At 64.1% G+C, this 18598-nt stretch overlaps 2 protein-coding genes across 2 annotated transcripts in view; one reads left to right on the top strand and one right to left on the bottom strand.

Annotated features, from left to right (window-relative positions):
* GRAMD4 (GRAM domain containing 4) overlaps positions 1–12448 on the top strand; it is a 63445-nt gene extending 50997 nt beyond the window's left edge. The window contains exons 8-19 of the mRNA XM_065945516.1: positions 288–379; positions 1804–1895; positions 2995–3043; positions 4189–4260; positions 4610–4653; positions 4725–4834; positions 6780–6934; positions 8071–8215; positions 8731–8824; positions 9442–9526; positions 10150–10218; positions 10391–12448. Coding sequence (XP_065801588.1) covers positions 288–379; positions 1804–1895; positions 2995–3043; positions 4189–4260; positions 4610–4653; positions 4725–4834; positions 6780–6934; positions 8071–8215; positions 8731–8824; positions 9442–9526; positions 10150–10218; positions 10391–10495 — 1112 coding nt within the window. The 3' untranslated portion in view covers positions 10496–12448. The remainder of the gene's footprint in view (positions 1–287; positions 380–1803; positions 1896–2994; positions 3044–4188; positions 4261–4609; positions 4654–4724; positions 4835–6779; positions 6935–8070; positions 8216–8730; positions 8825–9441; positions 9527–10149; positions 10219–10390) is intronic.
* A 2326-nt stretch (positions 12449–14774) lies between these two features.
* CERK (ceramide kinase) overlaps positions 14775–18598 on the bottom strand; it is a 38902-nt gene continuing 35078 nt past the window's right edge. Inside the window, exon 16 of the mRNA XM_065938853.1 lies at positions 14775–16811. Coding sequence (XP_065794925.1) covers positions 16739–16811 — 73 coding nt within the window. The 3' untranslated portion in view covers positions 14775–16738. The remainder of the gene's footprint in view (positions 16812–18598) is intronic.

The following is an 18598-nucleotide window of genomic DNA, read 5'->3' on the forward strand; positions in this document are numbered from 1 at the left end:
GGGCTCCCCCAGCGAAACGTGGTGCTTCCCCGAGATGCTTGTCAGGGCCCGCGGTGTGGGAGCACAACCCTGTCCACACACGGCCGGGGCGGAGGACAGGGACAACGTGGAGCGGCCCGGGGTCAGGCCACCGGGGCCGTGATGGCTGCGGTCACCCGGCTCCTTTTGGTCCCCCCGTCCCCCCGCCCCCCATCCCCCTCCTCCAGCTGGTGCAGCAGCCAGACCACCAGGTGTGTCCGAGGGCTGGGCGAGCACTGACCTGACCGTGCGGTCTGATTTGTCCCCAGAGCGCGGCGCCAAGCCTGTCACCAGCTTTGTGAAGAACCTCTCTGCCTTATCCGACTGGTACTCCGTCTACACGTCCGCCATCGCCTTCACCGTAAGTGCTCCCCACAGAGTGGGGGAGTGTGCTCCCTGACAGGTGGGGGCTGTGCTCCTTGCAGGAGGGGGTGTGCTCCTTGATGGGAGGGGGCTGTGCTCCCAGTGGGGTGGGGGCTGTGCTCCCTGCAGGGTGGGGATTGTGCTCCTTGATGGGAGGGGGCTGTGCTCCCAGTGGGGTGGGGGCTGTGCTCCCTGACGGGTTGGGGGGGTGTGCACCCCGCAGGGTGGGGAGGTGTGCTCCTTGACGGGAGGGGGCTGTGCTCCCCGCAGGGTGGGGAGGGTGTGCTCCCTGACAGGAGTGGGCTGTGCTCCCCGCAGGGTGGGGGGGGTGCTCCCCGCAGGGTGGGCGGGTGTGCTCCCTGACGGGTGGGGGCTGTGCTCCCTGCAGGGTGGGGGGGTGCTCCCTGACGGGTGGGGGCTGTGCTCCCCGCAGGGTGGGCGGGTGTGCTCCCTGACGGGTGGGGGCTGTGCTCACTGCAGGGTGGGGAGGGTGTGCTCCCTGACAGGAGTGGGCTGTGCTCCCCGCAGGGTGGGGGGGTGCTCCCTGATGGGAGGGGGCTGTGCTCCCCGCAGGGTGGGGAGGGTGTGCTCCCTGACGGGAGTGGGCTGTGCTCCCCGCAGGGTGGGGGGAGTGCTCCCCGCAGGGTGGGCGGGTGTGTTCCCTGACGGGTGGGGGCTGTGCTCCCCGCAGGGTGGGGGGGTGCTCCCTGACGGGTAGGGGCTGTGCTCCCCGCAGGGTGGGCGGGTGTGCTCCCTGACGGGTGGGGGCTGTGCTCACTGCAGGGTGGGGAGGGTGTGCTCCCTGACAGGAGTGGGCTGTGCTCCCCGCAGGGTGGGGGGGTGCTCCCTGATGGGAGGGGGCTGTGCTCCCCGCAGGGTGGGGAGGGTGTGCTCCCTGACGGGAGTGGGCTGTGCTCCCCGCAGGGTGGGCGGGTGCTCCCTGACAGGTGGGGGCTGTGCTCCCCGCAGGGTGGGCGGGTGTGCTCCCTGACGGGTGGGGGCTGTGCTCACTGCAGGGTGGGGGGGTGCTCCCTGCAGGGTGGGGAGGGTGTGCTCCCTAATGGGAGTGGGCTGTGCTCCCCGCAGGATGGGGGGGTGTGCTCCCATTGGGGTGGGGGCTGTGCTCCTTGATGGGTGGGAGCTGTGCTCTCTGTGGGGGTGGGGGGCGTGCACCCCACCCCAAGGTTTCCCAGGGGGACCCCCCTGCTGTGCCGGGCAGCTCTGTGGGGTCCTCAGGACGAGAGAGGTGTCTCTGGGGGCAGCGTGGGGCTGGCCCCTGGGACTCCCTGTGTCCGGAAGCGCCCCCACGCAGTGTTCTCGGGGCGGGGTCTCGGGCTGAGCTGGTGGCCGGCTTCCCGCTGGGTTGGGGAGGGAGCCTGGCCGGTCACCTGCCTACCCCCCGTGTCTCTCCCGCACCCGCAGGTGTACATGAACGCCGTGTGGCACGGCTGGGCCATCCCCATGTTCTTGTTCCTCGCGATTTTGCGGTTGTCTCTCAATTACCTCATAGCCCGGTAGGTGTGCTGGCTGCCCCGTCTCCCCGCCTTTCCTGCGCGGCCGGCTCTGTCGCATGCTGGCATCTCGGGAGCTCGTTCTAGCTTCCCTGTGACTCAGATAGTAAAGAATCTACCTCCAACGCGGGAGACCGGGTTGGATCTCTGGGTCAGGAAGATCCCCTGGAGAAGGAAATGGCAACCCACTCCAATGCTCTCGCCTGGAGAATCCCACGTATGGAGGAACCTGGCGGCCCACAGTCCGTGGGGTAGCAAAGAGTGGGACACGACTGGGGGCTCACACTCACTCATACTGGCTCTCTGCACTCCCTGGGCTCCTGGAGGAGGCTTTGCTGGCAGAGTAGTAACCAGACCGCAGCAGTGACATCCCAGTGGGGGGCTGGCGGAGCTGCAGAGCCTGTGTCCTCGGGGTCCCAGCTGAAGCCTCAGAGGCGCCGGGACTCAGCAGCCCTGGGGCCCAGGGCCTGCCTGCCCTCTGAGCGCCCCCTTTCCTCTCGAGGCTGGGGTGGGGGGCCACGTTGGAAGCCGGCCTGCCTGGGTCTGTGTGGCCCTGAGGTCGCCCCGCAGAGTGAATGAACCCCGGTTTCACGTCAGGCCTGAGAGTAGGCCCTGCCTCCCGTGATTTCACGCGGCCGTTCAGACGTTCACTTTCACACACCAGTGTTTCTAGGTGCTTGTGTGTACCTGCATAAGTTGCTTCACTGGAAAACGTTTCTTGGTGAAAAAGCAAACCTTTAATTGCTTCCGAAAGGGTTCTCCGTGCCCAGACTGGTGTGGTTACTGAAGCCCTTGCCGCTGTCGCCCCCCGACTTATTCTGGGCGGCCCCTCCCCTCTGGGTTTGCCATGTGCCCCCCGCCCAGGAGGGCTCCCAGGGTGGGGTTGGTGGGGGCGGCCCGGGTCGTCTGCTCTTGAGCCCAGGAGGGGCCTGGTGGGTCTCGGCAGATGGCCGGGTGTTTCGGAGGCTCCTGTCCCCATGGTCGGCATTTCAGGGGACGCCTCCTGGCTGGGAGCACAGGGCTGGTGACCCAACGTCCCCCCTGGGCATCCCCCGCCTGCAGACGATGCTCTGGTAAAGGTGTGTTGTCTCCTGTTCGCCAGGGGCTGGAGGATACAGTGGAGTATCGTGCCCGAAGTGTCCGAAGTGGTGGTAAGTCCCGGGAGGGGCTCCATCATGGGGTCGGGCTGTGTGGGAGGGCGCGGGCCCCCTGAGGCCCCCAGGGCTGGCTGCGTGGGTGCCAGCAGGGAGCCCTGCCCGGCGGGGAGCGCTCAGACAGGAGACGGCTGGCTGCTCCCACCCAGAGCCCTCCCTGGCTGACGTCCCGAGTTGCCCCTACCTGGCCTGGGCTTGTCTGTGTGGGAAGCAACTTGGCCTAGCCTGACCTGGCCTGCCCGCCTCAGCTGGGACGTGGTGTGGAGGGGAGGCAGCGAGGGGGCCCCTAGGAACCGCTCCCCCCCGTCCCGAGGAGGGAGGTGGACGATGAGTGGGCTGGAGCAGTGGACATGTAGAGCGGGGTCAGCAGAGCTCCCTGTGGCCCGTCGCTTGCTCTTGTAAATAGTTTTATGGGTCTCTGTCACGCCCACTCATTTATGCTGTGACTCTTCTGGGGCTGCAGCAGCCGTGACAGACGTCAGGCCTGCGGAGGCACACCCGCTTGCCCCCTGGCATTTTGCAGACAGTTTGCCCACCTGCTCTGCAGGGGACCCTGGCCCGAGGGGCAGAACTGCTGGGCACGGGCTGAGGGGAAGCTGCGGTGCCTCCATGGGCCTCGCGGGGTGTTGAGCAGCCCCTGGGGGTTGAGCATGGACCAGGCAGGGTGCGCGGCACGGTGGGTCTGCAGGGTCCCCTTAGATGGTCACCTGGGGGGGGGGGCGCGTCGGGGAGGTGGGCCCGCGCCCTTTGGCCCTGGCACTGGAGGTCCTCAGGAGGGTCTTGCTGAGTAAACCGAGGCCGGCTGGACGAGGTCAGGCACTCCCACTGGGGCCTTGGTCCCCGCGCCTGGGAAGCGGGGCTGGGCCGGGGGCTGTGTGCTCACAGGTGCCCCTCTGTAGGCGGCCTGTTTGGGCAGCAGTCAGCTGGGGGGCTGTCCGCTGTCTCTCGGGCTCCACGGGGGCGTCAGCGGGAACGGCTGTCCATGCCGCGCCCTCGGGCTGGGCCCCCCAGGGACGCCCGTCCCTCTGTCGGGGCGGCAGAGACCCTGGTCCCCGGGCTGGGAGGCCTCGTCCTGTTTAACATCGGTAATTTCTCTGAACTGTTAAATTTCAGTGGAAATTCTCTTTCTCCTTTGACTGAAGGAGCCTCCGAAGGAAGACCTGACCGTGTCTGAGAAGTTCCAGCTCGTGCTGGACGTCGCCCAGAAAGCCCAGGTACGTGCTGCCGGACTCGGGGTGGGGGCCCGCGGAACTCCAGCCCGGCCTGCCCGAGAGCCCCCTCGGTGTGGACAGCCCGCTGGCGTGGCCTTGTCTGCCCGTCCCGGTGGGTGGAGCCCCTCCTGACCGGCGCCCCGGGCGAGCTCCCGGGAGGGCGTGGAGCCAGGTCCCTCGTCTCCAGCGGGCGGGGTTTTCACCCTCGGTTGGGCTCAGCCCCGTCGCCGGCCCTGGGAGCGATCCAGGAGCTTGGGGCCGCGGCGCCTCCGGCCATGGTCTCTGGGCGTCTCCAGCGTCGCCGTGCTGCCCCGGGGATCTCTGTCGTGACCACAGCTCCATCTTCACACAGAACCTCTTTGGCAAGATGGCAGACATTCTGGAAAAGATCAAGAAGTAAGTCGTGTGCCTGGGGCCCGCCCGCTGGGGGTCCGCCCGCCCACTCTGAGCCTGCCCTCTCCCTCCAGCCTGTTCATGTGGGTCCAGCCCGAGACCACCCAGAAGCTGTACGTGGCGCTGTGGGCCGCCTTCCTCGCCTCCTGCTTCTTCCCCTTCCGCCTGGTGGGGCTGGCCCTGGGTAAGGAGCTGCGGGTGCCCGGCCCTCTGACCCGCGCGGGAGCCGGGGGCCCTGCGCCCCCAGGATGCCCCCCCAACCCCCACCTGCACCCCAGGATGCACCCCCCCGACCCCCACCTGCGCCCCAGGATGCGCCCCCACCCTGACCCCCACCTGTGCCCCCACCCCCGACCCCCACCTGCGCCCCCACCCCTGACTCCCCCGCAGTCCCAGGACGCCCCCCCGACCCCCACCTGCACCCCAGGACGCCCCCCCCCGACCCCCACCTGTGCCCCCACCCCCGACCCCCACCTGTGCCCCCACCCCTGACTCCCCCGCAGTCCCAGGACGCCCCCCCTGACCCCCACCTGCGCCCCAGGACGCACCCCCACCCTGACCCCCACCTGCGCCCCAGGACGCGCCCCCCCCCCCCCCCCGACCCCCCCGCAGCTCTCAGGTGGGCAGCTCGTGCCCTCGTCTCCCTGCGCCCCTCCCCCAGTGGCTCTTCAGAACCTTTGCACTCAGGAGACATGGAGTCCATCCAACCTAGAGACCAGAGTTTGGTTTCTGGAATCCAGCCCGTCCTCTGCTGGCCGGGCGGGCGGGGCTGGTGGACCCCAGGCCCGTTGGACTTGGGTGTCTGCCGTGGCTCTCTGTGAGCGCTCCTGGGCTCCCGGGGTGGGGGAGACAGGCCAGAGGGTACAGGGGTGTGATGGGGGCGGGTGGGAGCCGGCGTCGGGGCGGGGCTGTGGACAGGCGGCCTCAGGTCCTGTGGCGGTGTAGGGACTCTAGCTGGGGCTGGAGGGGGCGCGATTCTGACCTGTGTTTCGGGCGCATCAAGGCCGTCCCTGGGCTGGGGTGAAGTGAGTCGGGTGTGCTCAGGCCCAGGCGGGTTTGACAGCATCGCTGTCAGGGTTTGAGGGTGGGCTGGGCTGGGGCAGGGGTCAGTTTTGCCCTGAGTGGCTGGGTGGGCTGTTCGGTGCCTCCAGGGAGGTGGGAGGGGCAGTGGGGTGGGGGCATTAGCGTTTAATCCTGGGTGGGGTGGTGTGCAGGACCAACCTCCACCCGCATTTCAAACCTCCTGGTTGTAGGTTGAGTTCCCAAGAGAACAAGGCTGGGCTTGGAGTCCAGGGTGGCGGGGAGATGGGAGATGGGGGAGGGGACCCGGGTGGTGGCCTGGCGGGGAAATGGGCTACTGCGGGCAAGAGGGGGCCACAGGGGTGCCCTGTGAGCCCCTCGGAGGTTGGGAGGGGGCTTGGTGGGGAACGCGGAAGCCTGTGGAGCCTGGCTTGGTGGGCTGAGCTGGGCATGGAGCTGTGGGTTGGGGGTTCTGATGGTCGGGATCATCCCTGAAGTTCCCAGTGGGTGCGGATGCTCAGCCCCGGTGTGAGGGTCGTAGCAGGACAGGGAGGGGGGCACAGGCGTGAAGAGACTGCCCCGGGGCTGAGGTCGGGGCCCTGAGGCCACCCAGCCCCTGGCCCGGCCCAGCGCCACTGTTTAGCTCAGCCCCCCGGGAAGTCACACCGCCTCCCCAGGCGCGACCCCCAGGCCCGGCCATGGGCTAGACTCTCCCAGCCTCGGCGTCCCCTGCCTGGAGCTAACTCTGGGCCTGTCCTCAGCGCGTGAATGGGGGTGGGCAGGCTGGGGAGGGGTCCCCCAAAGTCCTGCTCACGTCCCCTCGGAAGACGGTGACCCGTGGTTCTGTTTGGCTGGCTCTTTTTAGGGACAGTTTTATCGTTTGGCCTGAGCCACCTCTGGGCTTGAGATAATGGTTCCCAGCAGAGGCCTCCCTCTCAGCTGGAGTCCCTTCCCCGCCCTGCGTGTCCACTTCCCAGGACCACCGGCACCTGGGTCCCAGGAGACCCTCCAGGGAGCACCGGGGCCCCCAGGCGGGGCGGAGACTGCATGCTGGCCACTCGGACGGGGCCGCAGGGTCTTGCTGAGACGGGACCTCGTCTGCCCCCCAGGCCTCTACGCCGGAGTCAAGTTTTTCCTCATCGATTTTATCTTTAAACGCTGCCCGAGGCTGCGAGCCAAGTACGACACCCCCTACATCATCTGGAAGAGCCTCCCCACGGACCCCCAGCTCAAGGAGCGCTCCAGCACCACCGTGTCACGCAGGGTAGGCCGCGTCCCAGCTGGGGAGGCCTGCCCATCCACCTGCTGTACCTCGCGCCCGCTCCTGGGAAAGCTGGTGGCTCTGGTCTCGTGGGGCCCTGGAAATAAGACAGCTATGGGGGCAAGTTCCCGTGACCGGCTCTGCTGTCCCAGAGGTCCAGGGCGACTATCCCAGGGCCGGGTGGCCCTGGGCAGGGGACGGCTGTTGGGGGAGGTCCCCACCCGCCTGAAGACCTCTGCCCATCCATGCTGGCTGGCGAGCAGGCCCTGCCCAGCCAGGTGGGCCGCCAGGCCCCAGGCAGGAGGGTTCAGGGTGCTGGAAGCCGGAGTCCGGGGGGGGCCTGGTCCCCGCTCCCTGGTCAGCCTCGGGCAGCAGGGCTGAGACGGCACAGTCAGCGCTCACAGGCTGGCAGAAGGCTGTGAGGGCATCGGGCACCGTGTCCAGAGCCAGGACGCTGAGGGCCTGCTGGCCTTGCTGCTCTTCTTGGGGTCTCAGACGAGTGGGGAGGATCTGGGCTCAGTAGGACTCCCGTGGAGGTGTAGGACGGCTTCCCGGAGGAGGTGACGTTGGGTTTCAGCCTTGTGTTTGGGTGTCCAGTGACGGCCTTGATGCCTCTGTCTGGGAGGGAAGCGCTGGGTCAAGCATAGGCCAGGCTTCCTGGGTTCGGGGGCCGCGAGGCTCGCTGGGGGCGGGACTCACAGGCCAGGTGCGCAGCCTCGAGTGGGCTCCGGTCACAGACCCAGGTGGACCCGGGGCTGAGGCCCACAAGCAGGCTCCCTGAGTCTTAACCAGAGAGCGGGGCGGGGGCTGCCCAGGGCGGAGGGTGACCCCGCCGGGCGGCCCACTGGCACGTGGCTCACTCAGCGGGTGGTCACGGCCTCCCGTCACGCGGCCCCCGCCCCTTCTTCTGTCCTGGTCCCGTGTGCGTTGTCCCTTCCGGCCAGCGGTCGGGACGCGACGAGGTGCGGTGTCCGTATGGACGCCCCTCCCGCCCCGGGGCTGTGCGTGGCTCTGGTTGACTCTGATGACTGATGTTGCTCTCCATGGCCGGGGCTTCGGCCAGCCCAGGGTGGGGGGCGACCGCGTGCCTCCCCCGCCGCCTCGGCGGGTGGTGCTCACAGGCGCCTGGGCCCCTGCAGCTGCAGACGGCCTCCTCCCGGAGCTGCGTGTCCAGCGCGCCCGCCGGCCTGAACAGGGACGAGGACGCTGGCCGCCTGCATGGCGCCAAGAAGGGCAACTTCCACGAGATCTTCAACCTGACGGAGAACGAGCGTCCGCTGGCGGGTATGTGTGTGCCAACCCCGTGGCCAGGCCTGGCGGCTCGCCCGCCCTGATGCTGGGGCCCAAAGTGCGGAATGGACCGTGGGGGCCGGGGGAGGGCCCCCAGGGGCAGAGGTTAGAGCGGCCAGGCACGTCTGGGGCAGGTGGTCTGGCAGCAGAAAGGTAAGCAGGCGTGGTCAGGGCGGCTTAGACGTTGTGGCCTCTGTTGTGCGTGACCCCGGCCACGGAAGACCTTTGCAGAGCTTCAGCCTTGACCTTCTCCCGAGCCCTCTTCCTGCTGACCTGGACCGTGAACCGGGCTCTGCCTTCATGCCCCTGCCCGCTCACGTGGGAGGGGATGCCCGTTTCCCAGCGGCGTCAGCCCCCACTGCCCCCGACCCCATGGGTTTCTCTGATAGTGGAGCGCGTGCCTCGGACGTTCCCGAGAAGCCAGCGCTGACACTCCCAAGGCGAGTCCAGGGCGGGCGTCTCCGGGGGGAGCGTCACGGCCAAGTCCTGTCCGGCTCTGTCCCCGTTAGTGTGTGAGAACGGCTGGCGGTGCTGCTTGATAAACCGCGACCGGAAGATGCCGACTGACTACATCAGGAACGGGGTCCTGTACGTGACGGAGAAGTGAGTGAGCCGTGAGCGGGGTGCAGGCAGGCGTGACCCCCGGGGGCGGCCGGAGTCCGAGCAGGCATCCCTCCGGTCCAGCGCCCGCCCAGAGCCACCGGGCCCCGGCCCTGGAGTCCGACACGCCGGACCCCGGGTTGCCCTGGTCTGCCGCGCTCGTCATGTGGCAGGAACCCACATGAGGGCGGCCGGCAGGCTCCTTGTTCATCTCCCTTTGGGACAAGGCGGCCCAGCTCTCCCGTGGGGGTGGGGGGTGAGGAGCAGGCCCAGAGAGGGCCCGGTCTCAGCCTGGGGGGTCCCCGAACACCTTGTCCCCAACCCTCTGCCAAGGACCACGCCTCCCTCCCCCCCCACCCTCGCTGGAGGTTCTGGCAGATAGACCCCCCCGGGCCTCGGGTGCAAACATCTCCTGCTGGGCGCCCTGCGGGGCTCGTTGAGGGACCGTGAGTGGGGTTCGGTGGGAGTGCTGGGCTCTAGACTCGAGAAGCCGTGAGACCCTGTAAAAGCGAAGCTGTTTGTGGGAGGCTGGCATGTCCTGGCCAGTGAGGGGGGCGGCTGCAGGCGTGGCCCCCTGGCTCACCGGCCGGGCTCTGTCCACTCCCCCGCCCGCCCTGTAGTTATCTGTGCTTCGAAAGCTCCAAGTCCGGCTCCTCTAAGAGGAACAAAGTCATCAAGCTGATGGACATCACGGACATCCAGAAGGTGGGTGCCCCCCCCCTCGCCTCAGGAGCAGGCGGCTGAGGGCTCGTGACGCAGGGAGCCACACTGGGAGTGGGGGGCGGTTAGGGCGAAGCGTGGGGGGCCGTGTAGACCATCAGGCTGGGTCCCTGGGCCCCGTCCGTGCAGGGGGGTCCGCACCGCGGGCTGGGCCCCTCCTAGCATAGTGGGCCGGTGCCCGGCATCCTCCCGTGGACGGAGCGGGGGGCAGTGAGCTGGGCGCCCGAGCCTGCACACAGCCCCTCTGGGCACCCTGGGGGGACCCAGGGCACAGCTGGGCACTGCTTCCATGCCGCTGTGTGTCAGGAGCGCCCCATGGCTATGATCGGTCCCCCCCCCCTCCCCCAAGAGGCATGTGGTCGCTGGGCTCAGGTGAGATGGGGCGTGGGGGCCTGTTCCCGCTCGAGTGCTCCTCAGTGGGACCCTCAGCCTCGCTCGGGAGTGTCTGCAGCTCTGGCGTCTCAGGCACTCGATCTGCCCGCGTTCTCTGGCTGGCCAGGCCCGGGCCCGTGGGAGTCTTGCCATCCAGGGCTCTATGGAGGAGAAGGTCCTGGGGTGCAGGGAGGGCGGCCGAGGCCCCAGGTGACGCGCCCACTGTCTGCTTTCAGTACAAGGTCCTCTCTGTCCTGCCGGGGTCGGGCATGGGGATTGCCGTGTCCACGCCGTCGACCCAGAAGGTAAGTGCTGGCTGGGGTCCCGGAGGCGGGGGGTGGGCTCGGGGTGTGGCTCTGGCTGGGGGGGCTGGCTTCTGGGTGGGGGCAGGCCTGCTGTCTTCCGGCCTGCGTGGCCTGCTCCGGCATGGCCCTGACCGGCACGGACTTCCGCCTCACCCGCTTGCCCCCCCGCCAGCCGCTGGTGTTCGGCGCCATGGTGCACAGGGACGAGGCGTTCGAGGCCATCTTCAGCCAGTACATGAAGATCACGTCGGCGGCGGCCGCCGGCAGTGACAGCTAGCGCTGACTCACCTGGACGCCGCTGGAAGTTTTTTTTTTTTTCTTTTTTCTTAACAATTTGGTAGTGGAAAAAAAATCGGACATCCTCATGATCTTTTGCAATAATCCCCCCCGGATGTGTGGTTTCCGTTGTGTTGACCCCGCGTTTTGTAGACCCTTTTGTGCAGGGGTCGGGGCTCTCGAAGGCTTGTCCCGTGGACGCGGGGGCCGCCGGGAAGGACGACGACACACGGGACCCGCCGCCAGGCACGGCCGGGCCCCCTCGGTCCCCGCGGGGCAGAGACCGCCCAGCCCGGGTCCCGGGCGCCAGCAGCTCTTCTGCACCAAAGCCACAGGAGGAGCGCGCAGGGCCTCCCTGTGGAGAAGGACGTCCGCGACGCGTGAGGGGGGGCCCCGCCAGCCTCCGTGAACGGGCTGGCCCTTCAAGGAGGGCCCGCGCCGTGATGGGAGCACGTTGCCGGCCGGCTGCTCGGGGACCCGCGATCGGCCTCGGGGGGATGCAGGGAGGCCCAGGATGACAGCCGCTGGGGGGGGGGGGGCTCCGAGCTTCGGGGCTCATGCCGGCTTCCAGGCTGCAGGGCCGGCTGGGTGAGGGGCTCCTGGGCTGGAGCAGGAAGGACGGGGGCGCCCCAGGCCTGCGGTGGCCTTCCCCTGCAGGCTGTGACAGGCGCTGAGCCCGCCTGATGTTGGCGGTGGCGCAGAGCAGACGCCCGGAGGCCGGCCCGCACCGGGGTGCACCCAGGTGGAGGGAAGCTGGGTCCTCACACGCCTGGCATCGGAAGCCGGCAAGGCATCGGGACTGGCCCGAGACCTCGGGGACGGACATGCTGAGCCACTCCGCACTTCCAACAACGGGCCCCGCCAGCCCTCAGCTTGTCCTGAGTCCCCCCGGGAGACACTGGGTTTGTTGTTTTTTGAAGAAACAGAAGATTATATTTTTTACAGAGAGCAAGCTGTTTTTCTTATTTTTGTATCATTTTTCAGATGTGATTTTTACCTTTGCTCCTAATTTGCTGGTCGGGTGAGCGACACGGTGGCCTTGCTCCGGTCACACCCCCGGAGGGGGCCCCCCCCACTCCCAGTGGGGAGCCTCCCCCACCAGCTCCCAAAGCACACGCCCCTGTTTGGACCGCATGTGCGGGACCGCATGTGCGGGGCCGGCCCGGCTCCCGGTTCCTCCCAGCGCTGGGGTCTCGGGATTCTGCAGGTCGACCTTGAACAGACGTGGGCGGAGCCCCCCTCCTCGGCCTGGGCTTTGGCCCCTGGTCAGCGCAGGTGGACCGGGTCTCGGGCTGAGTGAGCATCCACAGCCAGTGGGGACCCCCTCCGGGCCCGAGGCAGGCTGGGTGGGCCCTGGACTTGGTCCAGGATGACTACGGGGGCGACATGCGTGGGTGCTGCCGGACCCCACCGCTGGGGCCGCCGCGTGGCCAGCGTGCGTCCCCTGTAAGCACACTGGCACTGTCCCCGAGCCCGGGGCGGGGGCCCTGCAGGGGAGTGAGCTTGCTGTCTTCAGAGCTGCGTGGCTTGGTTTGAGTCCCTTCCCAGGAGGAAGGGAGATGAAAACTGACCATGTGCTGGGGGCGGCCGGTAGGGGCCGCGGCGGGCCCTGCTCGGAAGCCCGGGGCCTCTGCCGGGAAGGACACAGGCCTGAGCAGACGCCCTGTCGGCGAGAGCCGGGGGTGTTTTTACTGAGTCGTGTAAATCTGGGCAGGTGTTTGGTTTCCGCGACTAATCCTGGAACTGAATGAATGTTAACATTTTTTATGTCCGAAGCTTGAGTCTCTTTTCAACCTGTAAATACTCGTTACCAGTGTGACTTTTGTTCAACAAAAGGATTGTACTGTATGAAGAACTGATTGAAAAAAAATCCTCCTGTAAAATTTTTTTAAAAAAAAAAACCTTGTTTAAAGAAAAAAGTCTTGTATAAATTATAAATTTTTATTTAAATAAACCTGGAATGTGTTGTGCTCGCAGTGGGGGAGGGCGCGGGTGTCTCTCCTGGCAGGGCCCCGGGGCCAGCAGCGCTGGAGGGCAGGGGGGTTTTGGTGCCGAGTCCGAGGGGTGAGGCGGGGTGAGGCGGGTCCCCCGGGGGTGGGTCGTGGGGGGCAGGGCAGCGGGCTGTGCACACGGACAGGCTGGGAAGAGGGAGGCAGGAAGCTGGTGATGAGTGGTGGCTGGCGGGGAGGGGTGTCCAGGGGCTGGCACACACCGGGGAGGTGGGGGGAGCTCAGGCCTGGCCTCCCGGGGGGCCGTGGGCATCTCGGGGGCCGGGTGCTGCTTGCGGCGCCCCCCCCCCCCTCCCCGGAGGCTGAGAGGTGGGAGGTGGCGGAGCCCTGGGCAGAGGGGTCCTCAGTAGCACATGTGGTTCCGCGGATCCACTCGCCAATCCCAGACACGGATGCAGGGACCTGCCTGGCTTCTGCAACCACGGGGGCCGTGCTCTGACCTGTGCTGGGGGCCTGGCGGTGCGGGGCGGGGGGTCTGGGAGGCAGAAGGGGGAGACGGGAGCACAGAGGGCGTGAAATGAACGTTCTTGTTCTTGAATTGGGGCTGTCTCCACCGGTGCTGTTTACTACACGGCATTTGGGGAGTGGGTCTTACGACTGACGGACAGGTAAACGCACACACTGGCCACGGGGGGCGCTCACGGCGAGCCAGGAACTGGGTCTAGTCCGCTTGGCCCCGCAGTAACCAACGGGCCAAGCCGATTCCAGTTATTTCCTGTGAGGGACCCTGAAGACTGCAGGGTGTTGGGGACCGGCAGCTGCGGTCTGTGACCCGAGGGAGACCCCAGTGTCTGGCTCGCTGAGACCTGCCCCCAAAACACTGGGACAGGAAGCCCAGCCCCTTCCTCTTGTGGACCCAGCGTCCTCCACGGTCGAGGGCTGGCATCCCACCCACAAGGTCGTAAAGGAAGATACTCCAGTATCTGTGATTACAGACAGTCCCCAGGCCTGCAGATAAATGAGGCCAGCTTTCTGGATATAATCTCGTTCATAAAAAATAACTGCATTTCTACTTGAAGGAGAGTGGCCTCACAATAATGATGTTTTTAAGGACAAATCTAAATAAAATTGAGAGAGATGGAAAAATTATAAAGCTGCATTAAAGACATCAATGAGGACTGACGTAAATGAAAATATATGCAATGTTAATAGACTGGAAAATTCCGTTTCATGATGAAAACATCTTAATACCCGCTAAACGAAACAAGCTACAGAAAAATGACACAATATGATGCCTTTATGTAAAGAGCAAAACCTGCAAAAGTAAATACACTGTCTGAGGATATAAACACAGAGGAAGGGAAAAAACCTTCCTCCTACCCTCCTGTGTTCAGTTACTAGGGTCGGCAAGTTAAATCAACAAAAGGCAAATTAGAAAAGGCATGGAGTTTTTATTTAAAGCTAATATTTAAGTATTTTTATGTTCCTGGAGGCCTTTGAAGAAAAGCAAAGAGTCTGACCCAAAGAGGTGGTCAGACTCAGGGTTTTATATGTCATTTTAATAAAGGGCAACAAATTTGTCAAGAAGTGACAAGATAAAAGGGAGCTTGGCTTCTTGGGTAAAGTGAAGGTATTGAGGAATGTTATTTGGGGGGAAATTAACGGAACAGAGTGAAAGTCACTCAGTCATGTCTGGTTCTTTGCGACCCCATGGGTTATACACTCCATGGAATTCTCCAGGCCAGAGTACTGGAGTGGGGAGCCTTTCCCTTCTCAGGGCATCTTCCCAATCCAGGGATCGAACCCAGGTCTCCTGCAGTGCAGGCCGATTCTTTACCAGCTGAGCCACAAGGGGCTGGCTGACGGAACAGAAGGGCTGTTGCATTATTCAGTTTGGTTTGTCAGCTCAGTGCTGACTCTGTCTCCAGGGACACGGGTGGCCCCCGAGAAAAGGGGGGCTCTCCTGCACTCACGGGAAGGCGTCGCCCTTCAGGCAGACGTGGGGAGGGGCAGGCAGCTTTGTCTGCATTGGTGGCTGCTTCACTGTCTTCTGCTCAGAACACCTTCACGCCCAAGTGGCCCACGTGGGGCACTGTGTTCCGACCCCCTGACATGGAGAAGCAAGGGATTCACTCCAGTTTTAAAACCATAGTTCCCCCCTCCGTGGGGGCAGGGGAGGCTCCATCCACAAGGGCACACTGGGAGGAGCCTGGGGGCGAAGATCAATTCCTTGGCATGGGTGGTAGGTTCACCATTGCTCAATTTCTTTAAATTGTACCTGTTTTCACACACAAAAAAAATACTCTGCTTTGAAAGACAACAGGAATTTGTAAGAGAGGTAAAAAAAGGCCACATTCTGCCCAAAGTAACAACTTTATTTGTCTTCTCAAACATATCAGAGCAAATTCGCCGTTTTCTAACCTTGAAGCCAGCAAGATTAGAAAGGAAGTTAAGCCACTTTCCGTTCCCACCGCCAGTTCCACGGGGCCGCAGTGAGGGCAGCGTCAGCCGGCGCCGGCCGCCCTGGCCTCCGCATAACCGGGAGCAAGGGAACCGCGGCCCCACCGGGCATGGGGGAGGTCACGACCGGACCGGCGCTTCCAGCGACCCTGGGTTCTCTCCATCCAGCCATCAGTTCTGATTTTTCCTTAAAATCCTGGAGTTTAGGTGCTGCGGTTGCTCCACCAGAGTCTTGGCTCGTGGGAAGGTCGGAAAGGTGCTCTGGTCCCGGGGTGGGGTCGTCCGCAGCTCCTGGGGTCAGGGTGGGGGCTCAGACAATCACATGACCCCCAGGGACAGTTCCAGAATCTGCGGATTTGTAGGTCAGCAAGCAGTTGGTGGATGTGGCCAAGGCCACTGGGGAACCACGTGGCATTACGGGGCTGGGGGTGAGGGGTTCCTTCTTGAACAGAACATGCTTACTCTCAGCCTAGACTGGTTTTCTAGAAACGGCAGTGGGTTTCGGGGCAGACCAGTGATTGACGTTTCCCAGGGACAATCGAGACTGTGGAGACCGTCTCGGGGACCCAGTAGGAACACGGTCTCCCGAAAAACCCGTCGAAGCTGCCCTGGGTGGGAATGAGGGATGAGACAGGACATTTCACATGTACGAGTTCTGAGAATGAACGACATCTGTTAGATGCGAGGTGCCCGCCGGACCCTGTATGGCGGCTGGCAGCCCTCAGACCACCTCTTGTAACAGTCGAGCTCCCTTTTCACAAGTCCAAGTGGGGGCAGCATCCTCTTAGGTCTCAGATGAAGCTGTTGCAGACGCGTTGTCCACGCACAGAAGCACAAACGCAAACACAGCTGGGCCGAGCGAGGCGCCCCCCACCCCGGTCCAGGGCGGGGCCCGCACCTGCACAGCAAACAAGGGAAAACACGGCCAGCGAGGACGCTGTGTGCTCTTCTGGTTTACAGGACGAACCTTGCAATAGATACACGGAAGGACGTGTGAAGACAACAAAGGCGTGGACCGGGTCACGCGAACAGACTCGGGGCTGCGGGAAGGGCACCCGGGACCTGGGACCCTCTCCCCAGGGCGGTGGGGCGCTCGGTCTGAGGTTCACGGGCTGCTTCCCGTCTGCCCACCGAGCTCAACCACGGCAGCCCCCGCCATGGGGACAGCGCTGGGGGCGTCTAAGCATTAAGACACTCGCCAGGGCTTCACGAGTGGCCGGCTTCCGGGGCGCCTGACCTGTCCTCCCACCGGATTGTCTAGAAGCACTGCCATGATGGGAGAGGGGACTGAGCTCTTCACAGCTACGGGAGAGCAACCCGGGGAGTCCCTCCCGCTCGCAGGACCAGGCTGCCCCGGAGGCGGACTAGGACATTGCCTTGTAGACGTGCGAGACGGGAAGGGCCCAGATGGGCCGCTCTCATCGCGAGGGAAGAGGCAAGGGCTACAAAGAGAACCACGACTCGGCAGGCGCTGACCGCCACGCCCCAGAGCAGGTCCTGCCGAGCAGCCCAGGGGCCCCGAGGACGCGCGCGAGAGAGCGCACCGCCCCGAGCTGCTCGTGAGAGCCGGGGCGGGCGTCAGCGCGGCTGCAGTCTAAGGGGCCGGCGCGCCCCAGCCGGCACGGGCCACCTGCTGGGGCTGAGACCCGTGAGATGCAGCCCACAGACGCACACAGAACCGAAAATGCCAGATGCATCCACAAAAATTGCTGACAAAAACGTTATTTTTTCTAAAATCAATATTCAACTATCAAAAATAAATTTCTAAATTTGAATGTATCGCAACATAATTGGTCTGTCGTCATTGTCTGAGACATGGTCCCCACGGCCGGCGCTCAGCCGCGGGACTCCTGCTTGGGGCTCTCTTCGATTCCTCGTGCAAAGAGCCGGACCAGCTGGCAGTGGACCCTGCGGAGACAGAGGGCCACACTGAGACCCCGACCCCTGGCCCCGGGGAGAGGCGGGCCTCGGGCCAGGAGAGATGTCCGGGCACCCCGAGAGACCGAGTTTGCAAAGCGCAGTGACGGCCAAGCGGAAATCCAGGGCTGTGCAGACCCACCCATGAGCAGAGGGACAGCCCCACAGGCCAGCTCCCCGCCTCTCCTGGGTCCGCTCATCAGAGCTGAGCCGACGGGGCTGTGGGGCGGGTCCCACGAGGGCCACTCGGAGCGCCAGGAGACGCAGTCCCGGAGGCGAGGGCCCCCACCTCCCACCGCAGGCACAGCATGTGAGCCTGGGGCTGGGAGGTCTGCAGGGGCTCCTGGGCTCCCCCTCTGGCCCGGCAGGGCCTCCTCCCCAGGTTATGAGTGACGTCACAGGCGCCTCAGAGATGCTGCGTCATAGAAACCCCCAAAGTGACGTGCTGTTCCAGGCACCGTAATCTTTATCAAGATGCATAGGATCTACTTCCTGAGAGAACGCCTTTTCTAACTGTCAACCGTTCCTAAGCTGGCATTAAACATACTTCCATTTCCTGAACTTGTGAAATGAGTCTACCGAGGGCAGAGCCCCACACACAGGCCCCCGGGACGGGTTTTCCTGGGACCTTGGAGCCCCCCTGCCCTGAGATGCAAGGTGGGTAGACACGGCCACACTGGCTGCGCCCCAACTGTGAGAGCAGCGGGAAGCAGGCCGGGCCTCGGGGAGACCGGAGAGCCTGCTCCCGCCCGTGGCTTTGCTTGGACGCTAAGGGTAGAGAGATCGGCTGGGTCAGTGGCTGGTTGCCTGAGAAGCCATCTAAAGTGGGGTTATAAGCGAGGACACACGTGGCACGCCGAAATGTGGAAGGTGTGCCCACCTGTCCTTCCACGCTGCAGGGGTGGGACTACGTGCTTGCTCGTGATCACCTCCCTCGTGTAACCCACTCACTATGGTCAACGTGGGTCCAGTTTGGTTTCCTTAAAGTAGGCTTCCTTGGTGGTCCAGACAGTAAAGAATCTGCCTGCAATGCAGGAGACCTGAGTTCTTCCAGGAAGATCCCCTGGAGGAGGAAATGGCGACCCACTCCAGTATTCTTGCCTGGGAAATTCCATGGACAGCAGCCTGGCGGGCTACAGTCCAAGGTGTTGCAAAGAGTCAGATATGACTAAGCGACTAACACTTTGGCTTTCACTTTTCTCTCAAGATCCTAAAGGCATTTGTAACAGGATAGAAATAATCCTTCTAGAATTAAACAGTTCCCCCTCAATCTCTTGGGGTATTCCCAGGGGGCGCTAGTGGTAAAGAACCTGCCTGCCAATGCAACAGATGTAAGAGATACAGGTTTGACCCCTGGGTGGGAAGGATCCCCTGGAGGAGGAAATGGCGACCCACTCCAATATTCTTGCCTGGAGACTCCCCATGGACAAAGAAGCCTGGCGGGCCACAGTCCACGGGGTCGCCAAAAGTCGGACACGACTAAAGCGACTTAGCACACTTACACCCACACCTCCATCGGCAGCCCTTTTTAAAAAAAAAAAAAAAAAAAACACGTCTGACTGTGTCCTTCCATGGGGAAAAAACCTTTCTTGGCACATATATTAAAAGAAAAAACAACAACAACAACCTTTCCTGGCACTTATGTTTCACCTGGTTATGTAATACATTTAACCAGACTGCAGATTCCCCAAGTCGAAATACAATGGGCCTAATGGATTTGGAGCTGGAGGGTCAGACCTGGCACCTGGACCTTAGCTCGGTTGTGGGTTCCTCGGGCC

Source organism: Muntiacus reevesi, chromosome 1, assembly GCF_963930625.1.
Source record: "Muntiacus reevesi chromosome 1, mMunRee1.1, whole genome shotgun sequence".
NCBI lineage: Eukaryota > Metazoa > Chordata > Mammalia > Artiodactyla > Cervidae > Muntiacus > Muntiacus reevesi.